This window comes from Carcharhinus amblyrhynchos, chromosome 7, assembly GCF_965287045.1.
Source record: "Carcharhinus amblyrhynchos chromosome 7, sCarAmb.v2.hapA, whole genome shotgun sequence".
NCBI lineage: Eukaryota > Metazoa > Chordata > Chondrichthyes > Carcharhiniformes > Carcharhinidae > Carcharhinus > Carcharhinus amblyrhynchos.
In genome coordinates, this window is record NC_137330.1 from 9,574,790 (window position 1) to 9,602,192 (window position 27,403).

The 27,403-nt window shown below is 44.4% G+C and overlaps 1 protein-coding gene across 1 annotated transcript in view; it reads left to right on the forward strand.

Annotated features, from left to right (window-relative positions):
* capn9 (calpain 9) overlaps positions 1-27,403 on the forward strand; it is a 66,365-nt gene that overhangs the window by 14,131 nt on the left and 24,831 nt on the right. Inside the window, exons 2-8 of the mRNA XM_080191925.1 lie at positions 7,880-7,949; positions 9,363-9,481; positions 13,284-13,417; positions 15,426-15,594; positions 18,131-18,214; positions 22,691-22,776; positions 24,602-24,679. Coding sequence (XP_080048051.1) covers positions 7,880-7,949; positions 9,363-9,481; positions 13,284-13,417; positions 15,426-15,594; positions 18,131-18,214; positions 22,691-22,776; positions 24,602-24,679 — 740 coding nt within the window. The remainder of the gene's footprint in view (positions 1-7,879; positions 7,950-9,362; positions 9,482-13,283; positions 13,418-15,425; positions 15,595-18,130; positions 18,215-22,690; positions 22,777-24,601; positions 24,680-27,403) is intronic.

Consider the following 27,403-nt stretch of genomic DNA (forward strand, 5'->3'; position numbering starts at 1 on the left):
AGACTCTGCAGTGACAGTGACTCAAGCCTCGAATCAAACCCAGGTCCCTCATGTTGTGAGGCAGCAGTGCTAACCACTGTGCCATCAATACACTTTGCCCCCCTGAAAGACAGAATCTTTGGGCATTTTCTCACTGCTGTTTATGAAACCTTGCTGTATGCAAATTGGCTGTCTCCACCTGTGACTAAATTTTAAAAGTACTTTGTTGGCTGTGAAGTGCTTTGGCGTGTCCTGGGAGATGGTGAAACTTGTGACAGAAAAGCAAGTTCTTTCTTTACCTTTCTTATTTGTTCAGTTATGTGAGTAAAACGCATTTGTTTTGTGGTGGGTGAGGAGATAATAAAGTCCATTGTGCTTCATAACTGCCCCTGTTCAGGCCATGTGTTGTGCAATAGATCTCCCTTTGTGAGATGTAATGTTCCAGCCAAATTTGCTGTGGGTGTGGGTGGCAAGGGTGGAGTCAGGTGGCAGGCCTTTCCGGGAGAAGAGGAGGTTAAGATGCAGAAATATCCAACCTGTTGCTATTGGAAACAAGTAGTAAGTTACTTTCTGGGTGGAGTTGATGACTAATCAGCTGAGCCAATCATAGCCAGTCCTTGCTTGTTTGAGAACTAGTTTAGCAGTAATTTTATCCTTAGGTTCTGGATATTACATGAACATCTGCTGCCAAATTCAGTCCTATTTCTAGTCCTTGGAATATCACCCGGAAATAAGCTAAGAGGCCAACCTTTTGGCTAAGTTCAAGCATAGTATCTGACCTTGCAATTGGTCTTGGCCAATGAGGTTACACTGAGGCTTCACCTAAAGCAATTTTTTTAAGCCACATGCTATTGGATCGGCAAGGTGGCACAGTGGTTAGCACTGCTGCCTTACAGTGCCAGGGACCCGGGTTTGACCCCTGGCTTGGGTCACTGTCTGTGTGGAGTCAGCACATTCTCCCTGGGTATGTGTGGGTTTCCGCCAGGTGCTCCGGTTTCCTCCCACAGTCCGATAGACGTACTGGTTAGGTACATTGGCCATGCTAAATTGCCCCTTTGTGTCATGGGGACTAGCTAAGGTAAATGCATGGGATTGTGGGGATGGGGCCTGAGTGGCATTGTGGTCAATGCAGACTCGATGGGGTGGAATGCCTCATCCTGTCAGCTTTGCTCTTGTTTGATCGAGCCCAAGATGGGACGTTTATCTTGTCTTGTCACCTTGGATCTGGTTTGTCTCTCTTGTGGGGATTCTGGGCCAAATTTGATTTTTGATTGGGAATTAAATCCCAAAAGGTACAAAAATAGACATATCATACTGAACAACAATATATTGCATTTATATGGCCACTTTAATTCATATTGTCTCAAGGTGCTTCACAAGAGCATATAAAACAAAATGGCCACTGAGCCATAAAAGTAAAGCTTAGTGCAGAAAACCAGCAACGTCATTGCAGAGACAAGTTTTACGGAGCGACTTAAAGAAGAGAGAGATGGAGAGGTGTAGAGAGGGAAATCCAAAGCCCTGGACACTGACATCTGAAGACATGGCCTCTTATGAGGCTCATCTCCAAACTTAGTGGCCTGGGGCTCGGCTCCTCCTTCTGCAACAGGATCCTGGACTTCCTAACCACAGACCGCAATCAGTAAGGATAGGCAACAACACCTCAGCTGCAATCATCCTCAACACCAGTGCTCCACAATGCTGTGTCCTCAGCCCCTTATACTCTTTATACACCTATGACTGTGTGACTAAATTCCCCTCCAACTCAATTTTCAAGTTTGCTGATCACACCACCATAGTGGGTCAGATCTCAAACAATGACAAGACACAATACAGGAAATAGAGAATCTGGTGAACTGGTGCAACAACAATAGTCTCTCCCTCAATGTCAACAAAACGAAGGAGATAATCATCGACTTCAGGAACCGTAGTGGAGGACATGCCCCTGTCTACATCAATGGGGATGAAGTAAAAATGGTTGACAGCTTCTACTTTTTATGTGTACAGATTACCAACAACCTGTCACTGTCCTCCCATGTGGACTCTATAGTTAAGAAAGCCCACTAACATCTCCACTTTTTCAGGTGACTAAGGAAATTTGGCATGTCTGCTATAGCTCTCACCAACTTCTACAAATGCACCGTAGATAGCAATGTTTCTGGTTGTATTACAGTTTAGTATGGTTCCTGCTCTGTCCAAGACCACAAGAAATAACAATAGGTCGTGAATGAAGCCCAGACCATCACTTAAACCAATCTCCCATCTTTCTGCTGCCTCGGAAAAGCAGCCAGCATGATCAAGGACCTCATGCTCCCTGGACATACTCTCCTCCACCTTCGTCCATTGAGAAAAAGATACACAAGTCTGAGATCATGTACCAACCAACTCAAAAACAACCTCTTCTCAGACTTTTGAATGTACCTAACTTGCATTGATCTTTCTCTACATCCTAGCTATGGCTATGTTCTGCACTCGCTCCTTTCCTTCTCTATGAATGGTATGCTTTGTCTGTATAATGTGCAAGGAACAATACTTTTCTCTATATACTAATACATGTACAATGATACATCAAATCAATTCAGATCAGTGGTGGAACAATTACAATCAAGGGTGCTCGAGAGGTCGGAATTGGAGGATATCTCAGAGAGCCACAAAGGAGATTACAGAGATAGTGAGGGGAAAGGCCATGGGGAAATTTGAAAAACAATGAGAATAAGAAAATCATGGTGTTGCTTAACTGGATGTCAGCGGACACAGGGATGATTGGTGAACAGGATTTGATGCGAGTGAGGACAGGCAGCAAAACTTTGAAAAAAATCAAATTTACAGAGGGTAGAATGGGGAAGACCGGACAGGAATGCCTTGGAATAGTCTGGTCAGCAAGTGATAGAGGCATTGCTGAGGGATTCAGCAACAGAAGAGTGGAGGCAAGAACAAAGTCAGGCGATGTGAAGCTCACTTGAGGTTAAATATTTCAGCAAAGTTGGTTTAGTCTCAGGAACTTTCCAAGACAAAGATTCGGAGTCGGTAGTTGGAAAACAGATTTTGTGTGGTGGATCGAAGACAATGTGCCTTCAGTATTCCCAAAGTTTATTTGGAGGAAAATTTTGATTACCCTATCCTGTGCTGGAAACACAATTTGACAATTTAGACACCATGGAGAGGTTGAGGCTGATTGTGGTGAGGTAAAGCTGGGAGTGAAAATGCAAATGCCTTTGGACAAAGTTGTTGTGAGGCAGCATGCCGATAAGAAATAGTAGAGATTCAAGGGGAAACACCAGACACAACAGTCCGGGAGCTGGAAGAGAAGCCATTGCCAGTGACTCTGGCTGCGATTAAATAGGTAAGAATGGTTTGGGTGAGAACAGTCCCACCCAGCTGAACAGAAGTGGGGAAGCGTTGCAGGAGGATGGTGCACTCAACTTAACAAAGGTTGCAGGTAGTTTGAGAAAGTTTACCTTCCGCACATCGGACGTCATGGTGTGACTTTGATGAGAGTTGTTTCGGTTCTGTGGCAGGGCAGAAACCTGATTGGGGAGGTTCTGGGAAAGATGAGCACAGATTTGGGAATCAATGCTCCACACTTTTGGAGAGGACAGGAAGGCTGGAGATGGGGCAGCAGTTTTGCAAGGATAGAGGGGTCAAGGGAAGTTTTAAGCAACAAGCTTTAAGAATCATCTCAATGGAGTGAGATAGAAAGTGGGAGAGGATTTTAATGAGAGAATTCCAAAACGTGGAGCCCAGGCAGCTGGAGGCACAGCCACCCATGGTGGAGTGTAGGTAATCTGAGATGGACAAGAGGGCAGAATTGGAGGAGTGCAGAGATCTCACTGGGTTCTCAGAGGTTGGGGTGGCTTACAAAGATAGGAAAAGGTGAGGCCATAGGTGGACCTGTAAATGAGGATGAGAAATTTAAATTTGAGGCACCACTGAACCAGGAGCCATTATAGGTCAGGGAGCAGAGAGGATGATGTGTGAAGAGCCCGCTCATTGTTTGGGAGTGTGAGTAATACTGCTACTGACAATGGAAGCATGGTCATGAGGAAGCTTTGAACAGTATTATGAGATAAGAAACTTTCTTATTACAAACGCAAGGCAGTGTGATTCATGGAAGTGTTTCTGTTGCCCCAAGTTATGGTGGCATGGTGGCACAGTGGTTAGCACTGCTGCCTCACAGTGTCAGGGACGTAGGTTCAATTCTGGCCTCAGGTGTGGAGTCTACACATTCTCCTGTGTCTGCGTGGGTTTCCTCCAGGTGCTTCGGTTTCCTCTCACACTCCAAAGATGTGGGAATTAGGTTGATTGGCCATGTTAAATTGCCCCCTAATATTAGGGGGATTAGTGGAGTAAATGCATGGGGTTGCAGGGATAAGAGCTGGATGGGATTGTTGTTGGCTCGTTGGGTCGAATGTCCTCCTTCTGCACTCTAGGGATTCTATGATTCTAATTAGCAAAGCTTTGAGATACACATTTGACTTTACTGAGTTTGTTAGTTGGCCAGGTCCCATGGGTGATGCATATTCCCTGTACTTTTATTAATTGTCAACACAATATTGTTCAGCCAAAGTTAGAAAACATTCACAACTTCTCCAGTCCAAGGCCCATGGCTTCCTTCCAGTAAATTTTCTCTCAACCTATGCTCTGAGGAGAACAATCCCAGCTTACTGGTCCCTCCATATAACTAAAGTCTTTCATCCCTCATATCATTCTCGTCAACATGAATAATACAAGCACCGGGGAAATGAGCAAACATGATAGAAATATAGAAGATAGGAACAGGAGGAGGCCAGTTAGCCCTTCGAGCCTGCTTAACCATTCATTATGATCATGACTTATTGTCCAACTCAATAACGTAATCCTGTTTTCTCCCCGTAACCTTTGATCCCATTCGCCGCAAGTTCTATATCTAGCCACCTCTTGAATACATTCAATGTGATCTAACATGGAATCTCACTTCAAGATTCACATTGACCTCATCCTGCTGGCGTACATAGAGGGGCTAACCTTTGACCTTGGTTTGGAGTGGGGGAGGACCTGTTGAAGCTTGGGATCATGAGACGTTGCTTACCAGGTCTAGAAAGATGTGTCTTCCTTTTGGGACCACGGGTTGACAAGTGATCTTTGCAGCCAATGGCTGTGCCAATGTACAAATATTTATAGAGTAAAGGGTGAAAGTCTCTGTGTTCCTGCTGTTGAGAGTGGCAATATTCCAAAGAAAACATCTGCAATGAATCGAGCAATCATGGATTGTTCCCCTTGAAATAGAGGAGAATAAGAGGAGATTCAATAAAGACATTTAAAATTATGAAGGGTTTAATCGAGTAAACAGGAAGAAACTGTTTTGGTAACACTAATTTAAGATTATTTGTAAAAGAACCAGGAAGGAGCTCAGAAAAATCCTTTCATGCAGCAAATCATTATAATCCAGAATGTTCTGTCTGAGTAGGGTTGCCAAGTGTGATCAAACATACTGCTGGAGGTTTCACCGCATGACTTGCCCCCCAGGCTCCAGCCAGTCATCAACCAGCATATCCATCACGTGACGCACTGTCTCCCTACACCAAACGGAAAGTCACAAGACTCAGTCCCCAACTGGATGATGTTTGGCTGTCAGTCAAACTGCCTTTCCCACTCACCACCCCATCCCACCCCCCCACAATATTTTTATACTTGGGAGAGAGAATCGTTGAAAGAAAATCACATCTTCTCAATACCCCGATGGTTTTTCTCTAGTGTTGCACACAGCAAGTGTCCTGGCAATTGATTTTCAATTCCTGGGGTCTCCAGGCCAATCCTGGAGGGTTGGCAACTCCTACGTCTGAAAGGACTGGGGAAGCAAATCCAAAGGTAACTTCCAGTTGGGAACTGGATAAATCCTCGAAAAGGAGAGAGTTTGCAGAGCCATGGGGAATGAGCAGGACTATAAGTGGATAGTTCTTCCAAAGGCATGATGGGTTGTTGGGCATCCGTCTGTCATGTCAGATTCTGTGAGATTATTGATGCCAAAATATAATGGTTAAAAGGGATTTGGATAAATATTTGAAGAAGAGAAAAGATAAATACGGCCGAAATCCTCTGACCTCCCCATGGCTGGGATTTTCTGGTCCCGCTGCAATGAATGGAGGTTTGGCTGAGTGCTAAATTCTCCATTCTGGCTGGCAGCGGTAGCAAGGCAAACAACATAGCAGAATTCCAGCCCATATTTCAGAAAGAGCAATGAAATGAAGGGATGTGATGCCAACATCAAAGAAAACATTGACACACAATGAGAAGAAGAAACTTTGTAAGTGTTCCCATTGGTAGGAGGATTGGTGAACAGGAAACATAAACTTAAGGTGATTGACAAAACACTGGGGTAGAGAAGCATAGACTACAGTTTCATAAATTATTAGAAGTAGCAAAACAATAAAAATACACAAACTATGAAAAATTACTGACAAGGCACCGAGGGGAGGCCGAGAAATCATGTTAAATTTGTACAGAACCTCATTTGGACCAAACTTGGAGTAACATAGAAACCCTATAGTGCAGAAAAGAAGCCATTCAGCCCTTCGAGTCTGCACCAACTATTAGAAAGAACTCCCCACCCAGGCCCTCCCCTCCACCCTATCCTATGATCCAGTGCTAATCCACCTAACCTACATATCTTTGGACACTAAGGGGCAATTTAGCATGGCCAATCAACCTAACCCGCACATCTTTGGATTGTGTGAGAAAACTGGAGCATCCGGAAGAAACCCACGCAGACAACCGGGGAGAATGTGCAAACCCCACATAGACAGTGACTGAGACCAGAAATTAACCTAGGTTCCTGGCATTATGAGGCAGCAGTGCTAACCACTGTGCCATCATGCTACTCCTGAATTTAAAATTAGGGTAGAAAGTCTTGAAGCTGTCAGAGTGACTTTGCAAAGAGAGAGAGCAGACTTCTGTCTTTAAACAGCTCCAGTCGGCAACTAAACAGAAGTTGGTTTTCTTTCTGCTAGAAAACTAGCTCTTTGTTTCAATCTCATGATCATCTGACTCTGTATTCCAAAACTCACCTTCCATTCTTTTAATGAAAATACCCCAGGGGACCTGTCAATCTATAAACAAAAATGTATAAGCTCGATCCTAAATAAACACTACATGGCTAAAATGAGTAATTATCCTGCACTCCAGCATCTGAGCTGCACATTTTTCCAGCCACACTGACTGCCTGTAAAAAAATACTGAATCTTAAAACAGTTCCCCTTAAACATGAAACATCTCAATAGCACATCTCATTGCAAAAGGGAGTTCAATAGATTGGATGTACAGAAAATGTTTCCGTTGGAAATCAAAAGGGATCATAAATATAAGATAAGCCCACCATGTGATTGAGGTGAATATCACCCAGCCCAAGGTGTAATTGAGGTGAATAGTGAAGATGCATTTAGGGGATGCTCGATAAATGTTTAACTCCTAAACACCAGCATGACCCTAGTGGATGAATGGCCTGTTTCTGTGCTGTAAATTCAATATAATTGTATATAACCAGAAAGATGATGCAAAGAACTTTATTTTGCTTGTGCAGTGGGTGGCATGGTGGCACAGTGGTTAGCAGTGCAGGCTCACAGTGCATTGGATGTGCTAAATTCTCCCTCAGTGTACCTGAACAGGCGCCAGAGTGTGGCGACTAGGGGACTTCCACAGTAACTTCATTGCAGTGTTAATGTAAGCCTACTGTGACTCTAATAAATATTCAAAACAGAGCATTTTTATGATCTGGAATGCATGGACTGAAAGGATGGTGGAAGCAGATTGAATAGCAACTATCACAAAATATTTCAGGGTTGTGAGAAAGAACAGGACTGGGTGGGGACTAATTAGATAGCTCTTTTGAAAAAAAAACTCATTTACTGTTTTGCTTTGTTTGCAGGAGATTTCAAAAGATCCAAAGTTTATTATCGATGGAGCGTCAAGGACAGATATATGCCAAGGAGACTTGGGTACGGGATTTTAATGAGTGACTTCCACAAAGAGGACCTTATTAAAAAAATGAATTTGTGATGGAGGGTGCAGTTATCATATCCAGAGAAATGGCTCCAACCCTTCACAGGTTGTGATCTGAGCATTTGGGGCATGAATCATAGAATCCCTACAGTACAGAAGGAGGTCGTTCAGCCCACTGAGTCTTTACTGACCACATCCCACTCAGACCCTATTCCCATAACCCCACACATTTATCCTGCTGATCCCCCTGAACTAGGGTCAATTTAGCAAGGCCAATCCACCTAACCCGCACATCTTTCGGAGTGGGAGGAAACCGGAGCACCTGGAAGAAACCCACGCAGACATAGGGAGAATGTGCAAACTCCATACAGTGACCTGAGCCCAGAATTGAACCTGGGTCCCTAGCGCTGTGGGACAGCAGTGCTGTGCCGCTGTGCTGCCTTAGCATGGTGTACTTGAGGTTAGTAGGGTGACATTTAATTGTCATGATACCCAAGAAAGTCCCACATGATGCTCTATATTTCAGTCCCTGGACTGCTGCATCTGTCAAAGCTGCCAAGGTGCTCAATAATTTGGGAATTCTGTCACATGTGCCAACATTCCTGCATTGCTAACTACAGCAACACTGGAGACAAGGTGCATCAGTGGCATCCAGTGGTGACGTGGCACAAACAGCAGGTCAACACTGAAGAGGCGGGTGTCTGTCTCCCTGAATGCCTTAGAAAATGACAGATCACAACAGAGAACCCACAGCCAGTGAAACAAATGGGTGATAATCTTCTTTCATACAGAATTGTCAAACAGGAAAATATCATTTGATGGTGGCTGAAGCATCATGAATAAATATTTCTTTCCCTAGTCACTCTCCCTTCTGCAGCTGGCACAGTGGTTAGCACTGCTGCCTCACGGCGCTTGGGACCCGGGTTTGATTCCTGGCTTGGGTCACTACCTGTATGGAGTTTGCATATTCTTCCTGTGTCTGGAGTGTTTCCTCTGGTTTCCTCCCACAGTCTGAAAGACATGCTGGCTAGGTGCATTGGCCATGCTAAATTCTCCTCCAGGGCGGCATGGTGGTACAGTGGTTAAATATTGCCGAGAACACCAGGTGTAATCACTTTGAACGTGGGATTAGTTACCCCCACCTAATTTAGTATCTCATACAAAATGATCGCACCTCGAACAGTGCAGCACTCCTTCAATGTTGCACTGATGTTGGATTATGGGCTCAGGCTCCTGAAGGGGGACTCAAACCCATGACCTGCTGACAGGCAGTGTGGCCTTTATTACAATTGAAGCTAATGCTTCACATATCTATAGTCAAAACTGTCATGTGCCTTTGTGGTCAAAAGTATTTCTGATTCTGACCTGCAGTCCAACTTTTTAACTCCTGCTCTGTCTTCTCTCACTAGGGGACTGCTGGTTTCTTGCTGCTGTTGCTTCACTGACTCTTAATCAGAAGATAATGGGCCAGGTCGTTCCGCTGGACCAGACCTTTGGCCGTGATTATGCTGGAATATTTCACTTTCGGGTATGGAATTTGAGGTTCTGAAGAAAGAGCTGTGGCCAATGTTAATAATTAATCCCCTTTGCAAATTGTGCCAAGTAGGATTTAAGCATGAGATGAACCTTGCTGTCAGGAAGGAGGAAGTGGAAGAGACGGGTGGCACAGCGGTTAGCACTGTGCCAAGGGCCCGTGTTCAATTCCGGCTCGGGTCACTGTGTGGAGTTTGCACGTTCTCCCCGTATTTGCGTGGATTTCCTCTGGATGCTCCAGTTTCCTCCCACAATCCAAATTGTGCAGGTTAGGTGGATTGGCCATGTTAAATTGCCCCTTACTGTTCAAAGGATGCGTAGGTTAGGTGGGTTGGCCTTGGTAAATGAATGAGGTTGCAGGGATGGGACGGGGTGGTGTGCCTGAGTAAGATGTTCATGTAAGTAAGAACATAAGGAATAGGAGCAGGAGTAGGCCATCCAGCCCCCCGAGCCCGCCCCGCCATTCAACAAGATCATGGCTGATCTGTCGTGTCTCAGTTCCACATTCCCGCCCTCTCCCCATAACCCTTAATCCCCTTGCCTATCAAAAACCTATCAACCAGCGTCTTAAAAATATTTAGCAAGGCAGCCTCCACCACTTCAATGGGCAGAGAATTCCAGAGATTCACCACCCTTTGAGTGAAGAAGTTCCTCCTCAACTCTGTTCTAAACCTCCCCCCCTTTATCTTGAGGCTGTGCCCTCTAGTTCTACTGTCCTTTCTGAGCGGGAAGAGCCTCTCCACCTCTATCCTATCCATCCCATTCATCATCTTATATGTCTCAATGAGATCTCCCCCCATTCTTCTAAACTCTAACAAGTACAAGCCTAGTTTATTCAGCCTCTCCTCATAGTTCAACCCTCTCAACTCCGGTGTCAGCCTAGTAAACCTCCTCTGCACTCCCTCCAAGGCCAAAATATCCTTGCATAAGTACAGCGACCAAAACTGCACACAGTACTCCAGCTGCGGCCTCACCAGTGCCTATACAGCTGCAGCAAGACCTCCCTACTTTTATATTCAATCCCCCTCGCTATGAAGGCCAGCATCCCATTTGCCTTCCTGACCACCTGCTGCACCTGCAGGCTGGGTTTTTGCGACTCACGCACAAGGACCCCGAGGTCCCTCTGCACCGTCGCATGCTGCAGTTTTTCGCCATGTAAGTAATAGTCCTTCCTACCATTATTCCTACCAAAGTGGACAACCTCACATTTGCCAACATTAAATTCCATTTGCCATTTCCTGGCCCATTTGCCCAGCCTATCTAGATCCTTCTGCAGACTCTCCACATAATTTGCCGTTCCACCAATCTTGGTGTCATCAGCAAATTTCGACACCATACACTCGGTTCCCTCCTCCAGATCATCTATATAAATGGTAAATAGCTGAGGCCCCAGCACCGACCCTTGGGGCACTCCACTAGTCACCAGCCGCCAATCCGAATAGCACCTATTGACCCCCACTCTCTGCCTCCTATTTGACAGCCAATCTTCTATCCACGCTAACACCCTACCCCCAACTCCATGCCCCCTGACCTTCTGTAATAACGTCTTGTGAGGCACCTTGTCAAACGCCTTCTGAAAATCAAGAAACACCACATCCACCGACTCTCCTCTATCCACCGCCCTAGACACATCCTCATAGAACTCCAATAAATTCGTCAGACATGACTTCCCCTTAATGAAACCGTGCTGCGTCTGCTCTATCAAACAATTCTCCTCAAGATGCCTCGCTATTTTCTCCTTGATCACGGATTCTAACATTTTACCTACAACAGACGTTAAACTAACCAGCCTATAATTCCCTGCCTTTTGTCTGCCACCCTTCTTAAACAACGGCGTAACATTAGCCGTTTTCCAATCTTCCGGCACTTCCCTGGAATCCAGCGACGTTTGGAAAATAATCCCCAAGGCATCCACTATCACCTCTACCATTTCTTTCAGAACCCTTGGATGCATTCCATCCGGTCCTGGGGACTTGTCCACAATCAGTCCCTGATTGTGGACAAGTGCAGACTGATGGCTCGATGAAGTGCAGACTGTAGGAAGTCTCTGAATGAGAGGGGCAGGAGGAAGAGAAAATTAGAGAGGAGAGACAGGCAGGAAGGAGAAATGAAAGAAGCAATAAGGTCCAGGAAGGAGGACAACAAGAGCTGAAGAAGAGAGGACAGGGAAGAGAATGAAGGAAATCATAGAGATGAAAATGAAAGGAAAAGTGAAAGGATAAAGAAGATCTTGCAATTATTAATAGATTTCAAGGTAGTGTCAAAGCAGTGGCCAGTTAGTTGTTTGGGAATGCAGTCATTGTAGGAATGTTGGCAATGAAACAGCTAATTTACACATAAACCTTGCCACTCGCAATGAGATAAACACCAGACAGTTTAGCTGCAATTTTAACAAGGGAGCTTGCCAAGTGACAGTGATACCTTAGATTAATACTGACCAAACTTCAAGAACACAAATGGAACAGAATCAATGAGATTGAGGAGAGCAGGTCATCACACACACAACGGAAAAATGAGGGATGAAAATAGGGAGGAAGAGGTGAAAAAGTAGAGGGAGGCATTTTTTAAATTCATTTTTATGGGCTGTAGATGTCCAGTTTAGGCCAGCATTTACTGCCCATCTCTTGTTGCCCTTGAGAAGGTGATAGTGAGCTGCTTTCTTGACCTTCTGCAGTCTCTGAGTGAGGGATGGGGAGGGGTATAAGCAAAACAATTCTTTGCATCCATTATCTAAATGTCTTCTGTTTTCTGACCCCTCTGCAATTGGAAATAATTTCTCCTTATGAACTCTAGGCACTAATGTCCACATCTCATGGATGAATATAAAACAGCTATCAAAACACCCATTAATTTTCAACATCTTTATTAAGCCCAGATTCTCCTACTTCCTCAAATACGAAGCAGTTCATATCTGGAAGCAGCAAGACCAGGACAACACTGGGCTTTTGCTGATAACTGGCAGATAACATTCGCACCACATGAGTACCAGATAATGACCGATGTTCAATATGAAAGAACCTAACCATCTCTCCTTGACATTCAGTGGCATCACCATCACTGAATTCTCTCACTTTCAACCTCCTGCGGGTACCATTGACCAGAAGCTGAACTGGACTAGCCATATAAATACTGTGCCTAAAACAGCAAGTCAATGATTGGGAATTATGTTGAGAGTATAATTTCCAAAGCTTGTTCACCATCTACAAGGGGCTGAAGTCAGGAGTATGACGGAATACTCTCCACTTGCCTGAATAAGTGCAGCTCCAATAACATTCAAGAAACTTAATACCATCCAGGACAAAACTGCCCACTTGATCACCACCCTACCTACCAAATTAAGCATTCACTCCCTCCACCACCAACATACAATAGCAGCCGTGTACTCTATCTAAAGATGCACTGTCGGGACTCACCAAGGCTCCTTAGACATTACCTTCCAAAACCGCAACCTCTAGCACCTAGAAGAACAAGGGCAGTAGATACACGGGCACACCGCCATCTGTAAGTTCCTCTCAAAATCACTTACCATCCTGATTTGGACTAACAGCACTGTGTGTGTACCTACACCATATGTACAAGAAGGCAGCTCACCGCCACCTTCTCGAGATTATTTAGGCTTGGGCAATAAATGCTGGCCTAACCAGTGACTCCTACATCTTATTAAAGAATAAAGAGTCATTTTCACATAACTGAAATCCCTGTTTTAATGCCAATAACTTGAAGTGTTTAAGGAATTTTATTTTTATGTTTATTATGTTGCCTTGTAAAATCAGTAACATTTTTCTAATCTCCCCTAGTTTTGGCAGTATAACGACTGGGTGGATGTCATAATTGATGACCGTTTGCCAACCTTTAGAAACCGTCTGGTATTTTTGCACTCTGCCAGTAATGATGAGTTCTGGAGTGCTCTGCTGGAAAAGGCCTATGCTAAGTGAGTACAGACACTATCGTTGCCTGCAATCTCTTCACGGATGTTAGGAATTGATTCCCAGACCTTCCAATTAAGTCCTAATTTGATGTTAATTGTCCAATAGAAGTCAATAGAAGTATAAAAGGGCTACAGGTGGCACTGGATGTTGGTAGGGAATTGTATGTGGAGTTGGATCAAAGAAATAAAGGTACTTTATGAAGAAGCAGAACTCACGTCTCCTTTACTGAACTGCAACCAAGAAGCTCAAACAATGGAGACTATGACATTTTCTTTTCTCTTATTGCACCCCCCCCCCTCCCCCACTTTGGCTTCTGAGGTTTCAAAGCTTTCTTAGATGCCATCTGATATTGTTTTTGGAACAGGGCATTGTCGGCATGGCCAGAATTTGACTCCCATTCCTTGTTTCCCTAAGAGCTGGTGGTGAGCCCCTTTGTTGGCAGATAGAAATCAACAATGCCATACCTACCAACAGGTTGGCGGCACTTCCGGAGGATTCCTGACAATCCAGCTGGTCAGGTAGCTTTTTATACCTCCCATACCCAACATTCTTGTAACTAATAAACTAAAATGTTCAAGGACAATGAACAAACTTCATTTATTCTTAATGCCCTGACGAGCCTCCCCCTGCATTGCTGGCAACAATATTCTGGAGATTCAAGGGCAATCTCGGAAACTTGGCAACATTAAACACACTAGTGTGGGACTGGAGTCACTTATGGGCAGATTTCAATCCAGAAAGGATATCAGAGGAGCAGCTAGGATTTTCATCACCATTTGACAACTCCATGATCACTTTCACTGAAACCAGCTTTTTGAGCCTGAATTTGTTTAAACTGAGTTCAAATTTTGCAAAGTGCTGTAATGGAGTTCTCATAGATTGCCCTGTTTACTAGTCCAGTAAAATAAACCTCTAAATGCAAGATTCACCCTAATAGTCAAGTCATAGACTTGAACTAGGGTGTAGCAGTTAGTGCTGTCTGCATTTTTCAGATTTATTGGATCCACCAGTTTTCCTCCTTGTCCCATTGTGTTCTTGCTCTGAGCTTTTTTATTGTAACATAGAAACCAGAAGCAGGTTTAGGCCATTCGACCCTTCAAGCCTGCTCTGCCATTCATTTTGATCATGGCTGATCATTGAATTCAACATCCTGTTTGCTCATCCCCCCCATATCCCTTGATCCCTTTAGCCTCAAGAGCTATATCTAATTCTTCTTGACTAATGGTACAAGTTTATTAATGGATGTTTTCAGAGAGAATGTTCTTGGTGTCAGCTGTTCTCAGTGGATACGACCTCTCACCCTTTGAGTCAGGAGGGGATACTTTAATGGTACAGTCTAAAATCATCCTGCAGATTCACATTCCCATAGCAGTACTGAGAGAGTGTTGAGGTGTCAGAGGTGCCATCTTTCAGAGGAGATGTTAAAGTGTCTTCCGTCTTAGACAGACTTAAGAAATCCCATGGTACTATTTGAAAGGAGAACAAGGAAACTCTCCCCAGTGTCTTGGCCAATACTGATCCATCCATCAACTCCATAAAAACAGATTAATTGCTCATTGCTGTTTTGCAAATTGGCTGCCATGATTCGTATGTTACAGCAGTGGCTACATTTCTAAAATACTTCATTGGCTTTAAGGTCCTTTGGGACGTTCTGAAGTTGTGAAAAGCTATAGAAATATTCTGCACAAGAGGGACAATGAAAGCTTCTGCCAAAGAGAACTCCTCCTGGAGTGAATCACCGCTCTGAATTGTCACCCAGGCCAGGCTCTTCTCTGCTGTGTTGCCCTTAAAGGGACAATCACACACAGCCAAAGCAGGGGGTCCTTAGTCTTGCTAGAGTATGTCCAACTGATTGGATAAAGGTCTGAGGCCCTGACATTTTTATCCCTGTTATCCAGGATATTTAAGAATTGTGAAAGCTGAACACAAAATGAGACTGGATTACTTTTTCACAAACAGAATGAGCAAAACATACATCTTGGTGGTGTTAACCTAACTGTGTATTAACAGGTTAAATGGTAGTTATGAATCGCTGAAAGGAGGCAACACATTAGAAGCAATGGAAGATTTTACCGGTGGCATGGGAGAGACATTTAAGTTGAAACAGCCTCCCCCAAAGCTGTGTACTCTCCTTCAAAAGGCATTGAAACGCGGCTCCATGTTGGGATGTTCCATTGATGTGAGTATTCAAAATTCAGGGAGCAGTGTCAGGGCAAAGCCTCAGCATGACCCTCTATCCTCCAGGAGGCTGTACTTACCTGTGCACCCTTGTGGGTTCCATTTGCAGGTTACCGTTTGTCAAGACCTGTTGTAAACCCCACCAAAATGATGTCATGCTGACAGAGGAATTCCCAACTTAGGGCGGAGGATACAGCAGGGCTGCCCACTAAGCATATTCAAAAGTATGCTAATGGGGTCCCAATTTTTCATTGGTGGGAACCCTATTATAATTCTGGGGTTTTTTGGACAAGCTCAACGGGAAATCCCACCAGCACAAACGCTGTTTTGAGACTCCAGCTAGATTGTCCGCCTCCTCCACAATTCCTTCCTGCCAAGAACAAGGAATGGAAAATTCCCCCCACATGTGAGAATTTCCATTCAAAATGATTTTGTAACATCTTTCCTACTGCTTAACCACCCATGTTTAATCCATATTGTAATCAGGGCAAATAGCATGGACTATCTGTCTGAACTATTGCTGATTGCAAGGTTTCGGTGCATGGATTATTGCCAGCAGGGTCAGGTGTTTATCTGAACTTGACCCTGGACGACAGAATGATGAATTTGCAATGGTGGAATCTTCTTGTATTTCACCAACTCCTGGGAAGGGAAAATAGTTTTTTTTGTAGAGAAAAAAATTGTAAAAAAAATCTGCCTACATCATCTTGAATAACTTTTTTGTTTCTGTCTTCACGGAGGAGGACGTGAATAATTTGCCGGGTGTTAGCGATGGAAAGGTGGTAGGACTGGAGGGTCTTAATGACATTACTGTTACTAGAGAGGTGGTGCGCGACAGACTGGAGGGGCTGATTGTGGACAAGTCCCCAGGACCGGATGGAATGCATCCGAGGGTTCTGAAAGAAATGGCGGAGGTGATAGTGGATGCCTTGGTGGTTATTTTCCAGACGTCGCTGGATTCCGGGGAAGTGCCGGAGGATTGGAAAACGGCTAATGTTACGCCGTTGTTTAAGAAGGGTGCCAGGCAAAAGGCGGGGAATTACAGGCCGGTTAGTTTAACGTCTGTGGTAGGTAAAATGTTAGAATCCGTCATTAAGGAGGAAATTGCGAGGCATCTTGAAGGGAATTGCTTGATAGGGCAGACGCAACACGGTTTCATTAAAGGGAAGTCGTGTCTGACAAATTTACTGGAGTTCTATGAGGATGTGTCTAGGGCGGTGGATAGAGGAGAGCCGGTGGATGTGGTCTTTCTGGATTTTCAGAAGGCGTTTGATAAGGTACCTCACAAGAGGTTACTGCAGAAGGTCAGAGGACATGGAGTTGGGGGTAGGGTGTTAGCGTGGATAGAGGATTGGTTGTCAAATAGGAGGCAGAGAGTGGGGGTCAATGGGTGCTATTCGGATTGGCGGTTGGTGACTAGTGGGGTGCCCCAGGGGTCGGTGCTGGGGCCTCAGCTATTTACCATTTATATAGATGATCTGGAGGAGGGAACCGAGTGTAGGGTGTCGAAATTTGCTGATGACACCAAGATTGGGGGAAAGGCAAATTGTGCGGAGGGTGTGGAGAGTCTGCAGAAGGATCTAGATAGGCTGGGAGAATGGGCCAGGAAATGGCAAATGGAATTTAATGTTGGCAAGTGTGAGGTGGTCCACTTTGGTAGGAAGAATGGTAGGAAGGACTATTACTTACGTGGCGAAAAACTGCAGCAGGCGACGGTGCAGAGGGACCTCGGGGTCCTTGTGCATGAGTCGCAAAAACCCAGCCTGCAAGTGCAGCAGGTGGTCAGGAAGGCGAATGGGATGCTGGCCTTCATAGCGAGGGGGATTGAATATAAAAGTAGGGAGGTCTTGCTGCAGCTGTATAGGGCATTGGTGAGGCCGCAGCTGGAGTACTGTGTGCAGTTTTGGGCGCCGCACCTGCGCAAGGATATTTTGGCCCTGGAGGGAGTGCAGAGGAGGTTTACTAGGCTGATACCGGAGTTGAGGGGGTTGAGCTATGAGGAGAGGCTGAATAAACTAGGCTTGTACTCGTTAGAGTTTAGAAGAATGAGGGGAGATCTCATTGAGACGTATAAGATGATGAATGGGATGGATAGGATAGAGGTGGAAAGACTCTTCCCGCTCAAAAAAGACAGTAGGACTAGGGGGCACAGCCTCAAGATAAAGGGGGGGCGGTTCAGAACGGAGTTGAGGAGGAACTTCTTCACTCAAAGGGTGGTGAATCTCTGGAATTCTCTGCCCGTTGAAGTGGTGGAGGCTGCCTCGCTAAATATTTTTAAGAAGCGGGTTGATGGGTTTTTGATAAGAGAGGGGATTAAGGGTTATGGGGAGAGGGCGGGAAAGTGGAACTGAGCCACGACAGATCAGCCATGATCTTATTGAATGGCGGGGCAGGCTCGAAGGGCCAGATGGCCTACTCCTGCTCCTATTTCTTATGTTCTTATGTTAGCCTCAAAGGGCCCACTACATGTGGTGAGTCCTGTAATCTTAACCCATTAACTATGTTAACATATGGTGCATATCTTTTCATTTTTAAAGATCACGAGTTCAACAGAGACAGAAGCTCGCACCACAACAGGACTAATCAAAGGTCATGCATATTCTATAACTGGTTTTGATCAGGTGAGTTCTCTGAAAGAAGCTTGTATTTCTTGTTAATTGTGCTAATAGATGTATAACAATTTTAATCTGGCAATTGATGTTGGCCTGTTTGAACATGAACCAACAAAAGATGTCCTGATTAAGAGCCTTCAGCACATTCCCAATCTATGGACATCTGATGCGAAGGGGGCGGGGAAGGAGGAGGACCTTCTCATGAACCTCTGGGCGTGGCAAGGTGTGCCATCTACAGGTCCAAGCAGCGGACAACTGAGAGGTCGTCCAGTCTGACTATCTGCCCCTCTACAGAGGGTATATTTGCGGCCGGGTGTCCCTGAAGAGGGAGTATGCTGTGTCTGACGGCACTATTAATGCCTTCCATGCCCGCTGGGCACCTCAGGGACTGGGCACATTATTGATCCCTTTTAATCACATTTTAATTTGATGTTTTAAGTTTCCTTTATGCTTTGTCTTTTATTTTGGTCATCTCCCCTCCTTTTGGGAGCTGCCTCTTTTAATTTGTCCCTGAGTTAATTTGAATTAGTGTAATTGTTTGCACCATAAAATAGGTCCCTGATTAATGGTAAAATTGATGGTCGAATCCAGGAGCCCCATGCTCTGTGCTTAATCAGGAGTGTCAGTTCCTCTGACACTCCAGGTGTAGGCTGCACACAGAGAGCATTCTGTAGAGTGTTGTTGGAACTTGTAAATAAAGGAATTTCAGTAAAGAGACATCAGCCTGCGAGGACTTATTATAAGATGCTAATCACTATGTTGCTTCCTTGAATTGTGTGTATCCCTTCTTCTCTTGATCACATTCTTTCATCCTTGCCCTGGTTAAGGCTGTGGACATAATTAAGGCATCCTACCTCAATGAACATTCCTCAGGTATCAATCTTGCCTTTGAGGACTAGTGGGCTAATATCTGACCCAAAGGTGAGCCCACTACTGTCTTTACTGGGTGCTACTTCCAGCAGGGGCAGCTGAAGGGTGGCCAGGAACCACAACACATGCTGCTTACCCCTTTCCTTGCTCAGGGGTACTGAGCCTAATTGCAACATTCATGTTGCCACCCCAGGTCTGACTGACCACAAACCCAGAGATACAGTTGGGGCCCTCACCAGATTGTGTCGCTTGGCCCCAGTGTTGGGACTTAGAGAAATATTGGAAGGTTCGGAACACTTTATCTCAGGGGTGGGCAAACATTTCAGCCTGAGGGTTATGTCTAAATATGGAACTTATATGGAAGACCATTACACCCTTGGACTTATTTTCAAAGAGGTGCTAATAAGTCCACATTATCTGATAATGCAGACCATCATGTCCAGTCCAGCAGCCAAACACCGCTACTGGCCACTATCATCTTTAAACTGTACCAACTCAGCAAAAATCAGAGAGTTTACATACACATTATGCTGCTCTTAGTGCTTCTCCATGGGTGCTGGTAAGGTGAGACTGACTGTCCTTGACATCAGGGCAGTGTTTGACCAAGTGTGGCTTCAACGAGCCCTTGCAAAACTGGAGTCAATGGGACTCAGGGGAAAACTTACTGCAGGCTGGAGTCATACTTAGCACAAAGAAGGATGGTTGTGGTTGTTTGATGTCAGTGATCTCAGTCCCAGAACATCACTGCAAATTTAAAAGTTTATTTATTCCTCAAGAGAGCGTCCTAGGTCCAACCACCTTCAGCTATTTCATCAATGATCTTCCTTTCATCATAAGGTCAGAAGTGGAGATGTTCGCTGATGATAGCACAATGTTCAGCACTATTCACAACTCCTCAGATTTTGAAGCAGTCTGTGTCCAAATGCAGCAAGACCTGGGCAATATCCAGGCTTGGACTGACAAATACCAAATAAAATTTGCACCACACAGGTGCCACACAATGACAACAAGAGAGAATCTAAACATCTCCCCTTGACATTCAATGGCATTTTCCTCACTGAATCAACATCCTGGAATTACCATTGACCAGAAACTGAACTGGACCAGCCATATAAATACTGTGGCTACCAGAGTAGGTAAAAGGCTAGGAATCCTTTGGCAAGTAACTCCCTTCCTGATTCCTCCCATCCCGTCCACCATCCACAAGACCCAAGTCAGGAATATGGTACAACATTCTCCACTTACCTGGATGAGTGCATCTCCAACAACACTCAAGAAACTTAACACCATTCAGGACAAATCAGCTCATTTGATTAACACCCTCTCCATAAATATTCACTCCTTCCACCAGAGATGCATAATGCCAGCTGTGTGGACCATCTACAAGATGCACTATACAAATTCACCAAGGGTCCTTAGGCAGCACCTTCCAAACCCACAACCTCTACCATCACCAATGCCTTCTACACTTGCAGCAACACTTCCTTACTTTAATATTCTATTCCTTTAGCTTTAAATGCCAACATTTCATTTGCTTTCCTTATTACCTGTTGCACCTGCATACCAGTTTTCTGCGACTTATGCACAAGGGCACCCAGGGTCTCCTCTGTGCTGAAGCACCCCCAAAGTCTCTCTCCGTTTAGATTATGAGTTGCCTTTCTATTTTTCCAATCAAAATGGATAACCTCGCACTTATCTACATTAAACTCCATCTGCCACATTTTGACCCACTCTCCTAACCTATCTACATCCATTTGTAAATTCCTTATTTCCTCATTGCAACTTATTATCCCACCTATTTTAGTATCATCTGCAAATCTAGCTATGGTACCTACTATTCCTGTATCTAAGTCATTAATATACATTGTAAATAGTTGGGACTCGAGGACGAAGCCCTGTTGCATCCCACTAGTTACATGTTGCCAACCGGTAAAAGACCCATTTATCCCAACTCTCTGTCTTCTGTCAGTAAGCCAGTCTTCTATTCAAGCTAATAAATTACTCTTAACCCCATGTGATCTTACTTTGTGTATTAACTCACTGTGTGGCACCTTATCAAACACGTTTCTGAAATCCAGATCCACTACGTCTACAGGACCCCCATTATCCACATGGCTTGTTACATCTTCGAAGAACACTAGCAAATTAGTCAACCATGACTGACTCTTCATAAAACCATTCTGACTGATAGATTGAATCATAAAATTCTACAGTGCAGAAGAAGGCCATTCGGCCCGTTGATTCTGCACCTGCCACAATCCCATCCAGGCCCTATCCCCATCATTTACCCTGCTAATCCCCCTGACACTAAGGGGCAATTTAGTACGGCCAAACCACCTAGCCCACACATCTTTGGACAGTGGAAGGAAACCAGAGCACCTGGAGGAAACCCACGCAGATAGGGGAGAACGTGCAGACTCCACACAGGCAGTAACCCAAGCCAGGAATCAAACCCAGCTCCCTGGCGCTGTGAAGCAGCAGTGCTAACCACAGTGTCACCGTGCCACCCCTTGTGATTTGACTTTCCAAATGTCCTGTTATTACTTAATTCAGCACAAGACATGTAGCCAAGTAGATTGTAGCTCTTTCCTTCTACATCCCAAAGAGTAAAACTCTTTCTATAAGCTAGGGCTAGGAATGAATGGAGATTATGCTATAATCATAAGCATTATGATCTTAACAGCTCCTTCGACTTTGCCTTTTTCTTGTCTTATCTCTGCCAGTCTGTCTTCACATCCTAAGTCCAAAAAACAGAATAAATCAACATGACTGCTCTACCTGGATTGTCAAACATTATCGTGCTGCTCTCAGTGCTCTTCCATGGGGCAGTACGGTGGCACAATGGTTAGCACTGCTGCCTCACAGCACCAGGGACCCAGATTCAATTCATGACTTGGGTGACTGTGTGGAATCTGCATGTTCTCCCCGTGTCTGTGTGGGTTTTCTCCGGACACTCTGGTTTTCTCCCATAGTCCGAAAGACATACTGGTTGGGTGCATTGGCCTTGCACCTGGCGCTGGTGTGTGGCAACTAATGGATTTTCACAGTAACTTCACTGCAGTGTTAATGTAAGCTTACTTGTGATACTAATAAATAAATAATGTGTGGCCCTTCTCTCACATGGTGGTCACACTTCTTAAGAAATACACCAACCGCCACACCCACCCCTGGCCATTGCTCATTGCCTAACTTACCCAAAATGACTTGTTGTGGTTGTTGGACCCCCTCCCCTCCTCCGGACGGTCTTGTCTGACCAAAAGCTCCTGTGGGCTGTAGTCCTGCTTCATCTAATGCTTACTCAGAAATATATCTGCGCAGAGTTATAACCCCTTTATCTACTTACGTCCCAATCTCTTACTGTACTCTTGGGGAGAAGGGGCAAGGGAGTAATGTGGGGTGGCACGGGGTGGGGTGAGGGGGACAGGGGGAATCTTCAAATGGAGATGGCGAGGCCAGTGCTTTGCAAATTTGTTTTCAAGCTGGATGACCCTTTAACACAGCTCCCCACTCGGCATATTAGATTAAATCTTTTATCTTTCCAGATGTTTTTTTTAAACTTGCGGCACACTTTGAATACGAATTGATTCTCTGATCTCTCTCTTATCTCCTTTGTAGGTGAACTCCAGAGGTCGACCAGTACAATTGATCCGTGTAAGAAATCCTTGGGGTCAAGTAGAGTGGAGCGGATCCTGGAGTGATGAGTAGGTGACAGATTAACCATGGAGCAGAATAGGAAGCAAGCACAACACAGTCCAGTACATCTTCAATTTACTGGTGATTTTAATCACCAAGAGTTAAGATTACATTGAATTTGTAGCATTGAGACAGACCATTTTGGCACATCTACTCTAGACTGGTGTTTCTGGTCCACATGAGTTTCTTCCCACCTCTATCTATCTCAAGATATAAGCCAGTGGTGGGTAACCTGCAGCCTGGGAGCCATGTGCAGCCCATCTGAGTGCGGCCCACATTTTGTTCATTATTGCCCATGCACAGGGTTGGCACATTCCGCTGATTTTTATCTACGTAGCTTTGTACCTACCCGTATGACTGAAGTGCTACACGTGTAAAGCAAGGGCAAGTAAAGTGAGGTGCGTGCTGACTGCTTGTGTGGTGGGTTGGGTGCATTTATTTACAGTAAAAAGTCTGACAACACCAGGTTTTAGTCCAACCTATTGTAGGTTGGACTAAAACCTGGTGTTGTCAGACTTTTTACTGTGTTTACGCCAGTCCAACGCCGGCATACCCACATCATGCATTTATTTAGCCAGCCCACTGTTAAACTGGTGCCTGCTTTATGCCTGAAAAACAGGCACATCCATATTAATTTTTGTCTCTAGGAGTAAACTAAAGATTTCACCCCAACCTGTGGTTGGAGAAAAAGATCTTCACACTTGAGGTGAACACGCAGTGCAATACGATATAAATCCCCAGGGCAATTAATGAATATTATCCAAAAAAGCTTGTATCTACTTCCTAATCATAAACATCACTTCCTGGTGTTGACATTCCCTATATAAACACCTATCACTGAATTTCATGACATAAGCAGTTATCATAACTTTTATGATTTGTTCTTACAATGCTGACAAGGTAGCATTTATAGCTTATTCCTTAGTAAAGAAAGAGGCCATTCAGCCCCTCAAACCTGTCCCATTATTCAGTTAGATCCTGGTTAATCTGTACCTTAGCTCCATCTACTTGCCTTGGTTCCCTCCTAACCCTTAATGCCCTTGTCTAATAAAAATACATCTATCTCAGTCTGGAAATTTTCAATTGATTCTCAGCTTCAATAACATTCTGTGGCGAGAGTGTTTAACGTTTTCAATCTCTTTTGTGTAAAGAAGTGCTTCCTGATGTAATCCCTAAATAGTTTCACTCTAATATTAAAAGAAAAGTTCTCCCCTCGCCCTGAACTATTCCACCAAGTGATAGAGATTTTCTCTTTCCCTGAGAAGATGATGATAGGACTTCCCCTCTTCCACCGCATTCCATGTGGTGTAGGTGCTCCCGCTATGATGTTAGTTAATGAATTTCTAGACTGATTTAGTACTGAGGTGATTTCTACTAAAGTCAGTGTGGTGTGTGACTTGGAGAAAATCTAGGAGGTGATGGTATTCCCTAGACATTAATGCTCTTGTCTTTTTTGATGGTGGCGATCAGAGGGGAGCAAAGTGTTGTCAAAAATAATTTGGTTGAGTTGCTGTTTGATGGTCTGGAGTATTGGTCACCTGAACTCTTCTATTCCTAATTGTATCGAGCTTCTTGACTAATGTTGTAGCTGAAACTCAACTGGTCAAGCATTGAGACCACTCCAACTAGGGGAATATAATAACCTTTTGCCTTTCATATCTGCTTTGTTCCCTATCCACATCCTGAAGGAGCCTCTGAGTTTGCCTCACATGCTGCACTGTCATCAATTCCCACATTGGTCACAGTTACCCCTCTGATATCCCACAGTGCAGCCCTCATGATGCTTAGACTGTAAAATATGACTGTAGCTAACTTTTTTTCTCTGCTTCGCAGCTCTCCTGAATGGAAGACAGTGGATGCCACTGAATATCAAAAATTGAACATGGTCTCCAAAAATGATGGAGAGTTCTGGTAAAGTATAGCTGATGCCTAGGAAGCAGTTTGAATTCCCATTAAGAACTAATTGATATATTCTTGTAATGTTTCGTGTGATACTTTGTCAATCCTGTAGTTAGAATCATAGAAATGTATAGCCAGGAAGGACGCCATTCTGCCCATTATTTTTATGCCAGCTGACCAGCAGCTGCTCTTCTTCATCCCACTTCCCAGTTCTTGGGTGTGTAGCCTTATAGTTTACAGCAATTCAAGCATTTTTTGCCTTTACCGCTCTTTCAGGCAGTGAGTTCCAGATCCCCAATCATCCTTTGCATGAATTTCCCCTCTAACCCCGACACTTCCTCCCATCTACCCTAAATCTACGCCCCTGGTTATGGGTCCCTCAACTAAGGGGAACAGGACCTTTCTATCCAGTCTATCTAAACCTCTCATCATATTACATGCTTAGATTCCCCCCTCAGCCTCCTGTGTTTCAAAATATACATATCCAATCTTTCTGAACAACTAAAATTCTCCAGTAAAGGCAACATCCTGGTAAATCTCCTCTGTAACTTCCTAAGTGGAATCATGTCTTCCCTCTGTGGCAGTGACGAGAGCTGCATAGTGTACTCTAGCTCCAGAACTTACCTGGAAAATGTTAGACCTTTCAGGTAGATCTGGTGCGTATACTGTGAAAGCAGAAATATGTTAGAGGAATGCATTCTGCCAAGTTAGCCATTGCCTTGCACCTACCCACCCAACCTTATCCTGCATTTCCCAGGGTCTATGCCAGAGAGTTGGTTTTCCTAATTGTGCGCAGGCAAATGCCAATGATATGCCGACAGGAGATAAGTGTCTTCTAATGCATTTGTTGTCGTCTGTGTATTTTCAATGTTGAGCTCTGTGTTGCTTTGAGGATTGTGGGATTAGTCCCCTGGATTTTGATTTCCAGTGATAGGTGGGCCTGTGTAACCATCTCAAGAGAGCCTAGTTTGCCCAGGACCCCAAATTATTTTAAGGGGCTTATAGATTGCAACACATAGTCATTACAGCAGGTCTCCGCCTCCAAGAGCTGACTTGGGAAATCTATCACTGCTATCTTACTCATCCTGAATTGGAGATTCAACTGGCATTGGACTCAGATCCCAGGTGGATAGGATTCTGCACTATGACTCTTATCTATGAATCAGAAGGCTGTGGGCTCAAGTCCCACTTCAAGACTTAGAATGTATTTCAGGTTGATGCTTTAGCGCAATGCTGAGGGAATGTCACACTGATGGGGATGCTGCCTTTCAGATCAGAAGTTAAACGGTCTTAGGTGGATGTTAAAGATCCCTACTGAACTATTTTGAAAAGTAGGGGAGTATTCCCAGTGTTCTGACCAGTATTTATCTCTTAACCAACATCATTAAAAATACAGATCACTTAGTTATCATCACATTGTTAGAAGTCTACTTATTAGTGACATAATTAGGGTTACGTTAACACTGCAATGAAGTTACTGTGAAAATCCTCTGATCGCCACACTCTGATGCCTGTTCTGGTAATCATAGAATCATCATAGAATCCCTACAGTGCAGAAGGATGCCATTTGGCCCATTAAGACTGCACCAACAACAATCATACCTAACCCCTATCCCTGTAACCCCACATCTTCTCTAAACCCTCTAACCTATACATCCTGGGACACAAATGGGCAATTTAGAATGGCCAATACACCTAATGCTCACATCTTTGGCGTGTGAGAGAAAACCCGAGCACGTGGAAGAAACCCATGCAGATATGGGGAGAATGTGCTAACTCCACACAGACAGTGACCCAAGCTGGGAATCTAATGGTACACCGAGGGAGAATTTAGCATGGCAAATGCACCTAACCAGCATGTCTTTTGGACTATGGGAGGAAACCGGAACACCCAGAGGAAACTCATGCAGACACGGGGAGAATGTGCAGACTCCAAAGAGACAATGACCCGAGCTGGGAATTGAACACGGGTCCCTGGTGCTATGAGACAGCAGTTCTAACCGCTATGCTGCCATGCCATGTCAGTGGGATCTTGCTGTGGGCAAATTGGCTGCCCTGTTTCCTACATTGTAACAGTAACTATGCTGCAAAAGTTCTTCATTAAATTTTAAAAATGCTTTGGAATGGGTCTTTCTCTTCACCCTTTTGGGAGATGTGGCCAAATGGTAATAGAAAACCTGAGTTAGAATTTAGATAGGTATACATTTTGTGGATTTATGGATTTAATTCAATCTAGTTGATTATTGATCAAGTAAAGTCATGTTGAATTTATACAGGACATCCATTTGGCCCATATTAGATTTCTGGCTGCCTTATTATAGGAAAGATACTAGAGCCATGGAAAGCAAAGATTTGTAAGGCTGATAGCAGCAAAGTGAATGGATCGGAAAAGGTTAAAGAAAGATTGAATACAGGTTTTGGTTTTGATTTTAATTTGATTTATTCCTGTCACATGTATTGGCACACAGTGAAACGTATTGGCCAGAATTCGATGGCCATTCACGTAGGCAGGATTCTCCGGTTCCTACAGGCAGCGGACCGACGTCTGCAGGTTTACTACCGGCATCGGGTGACGTCAATGAAAATTTTCATTGGCAGCAGCGGGACCACAGAATCCCGCCACTAGCAAACACCACATCTCCTTCCACCAGCAGGAAACATGTGGCTGGGAGGTCAGAAAACCTCACTCATTGTTTCTTGCATGCAATACAGACAAAACATACAGTTCATAGAGTA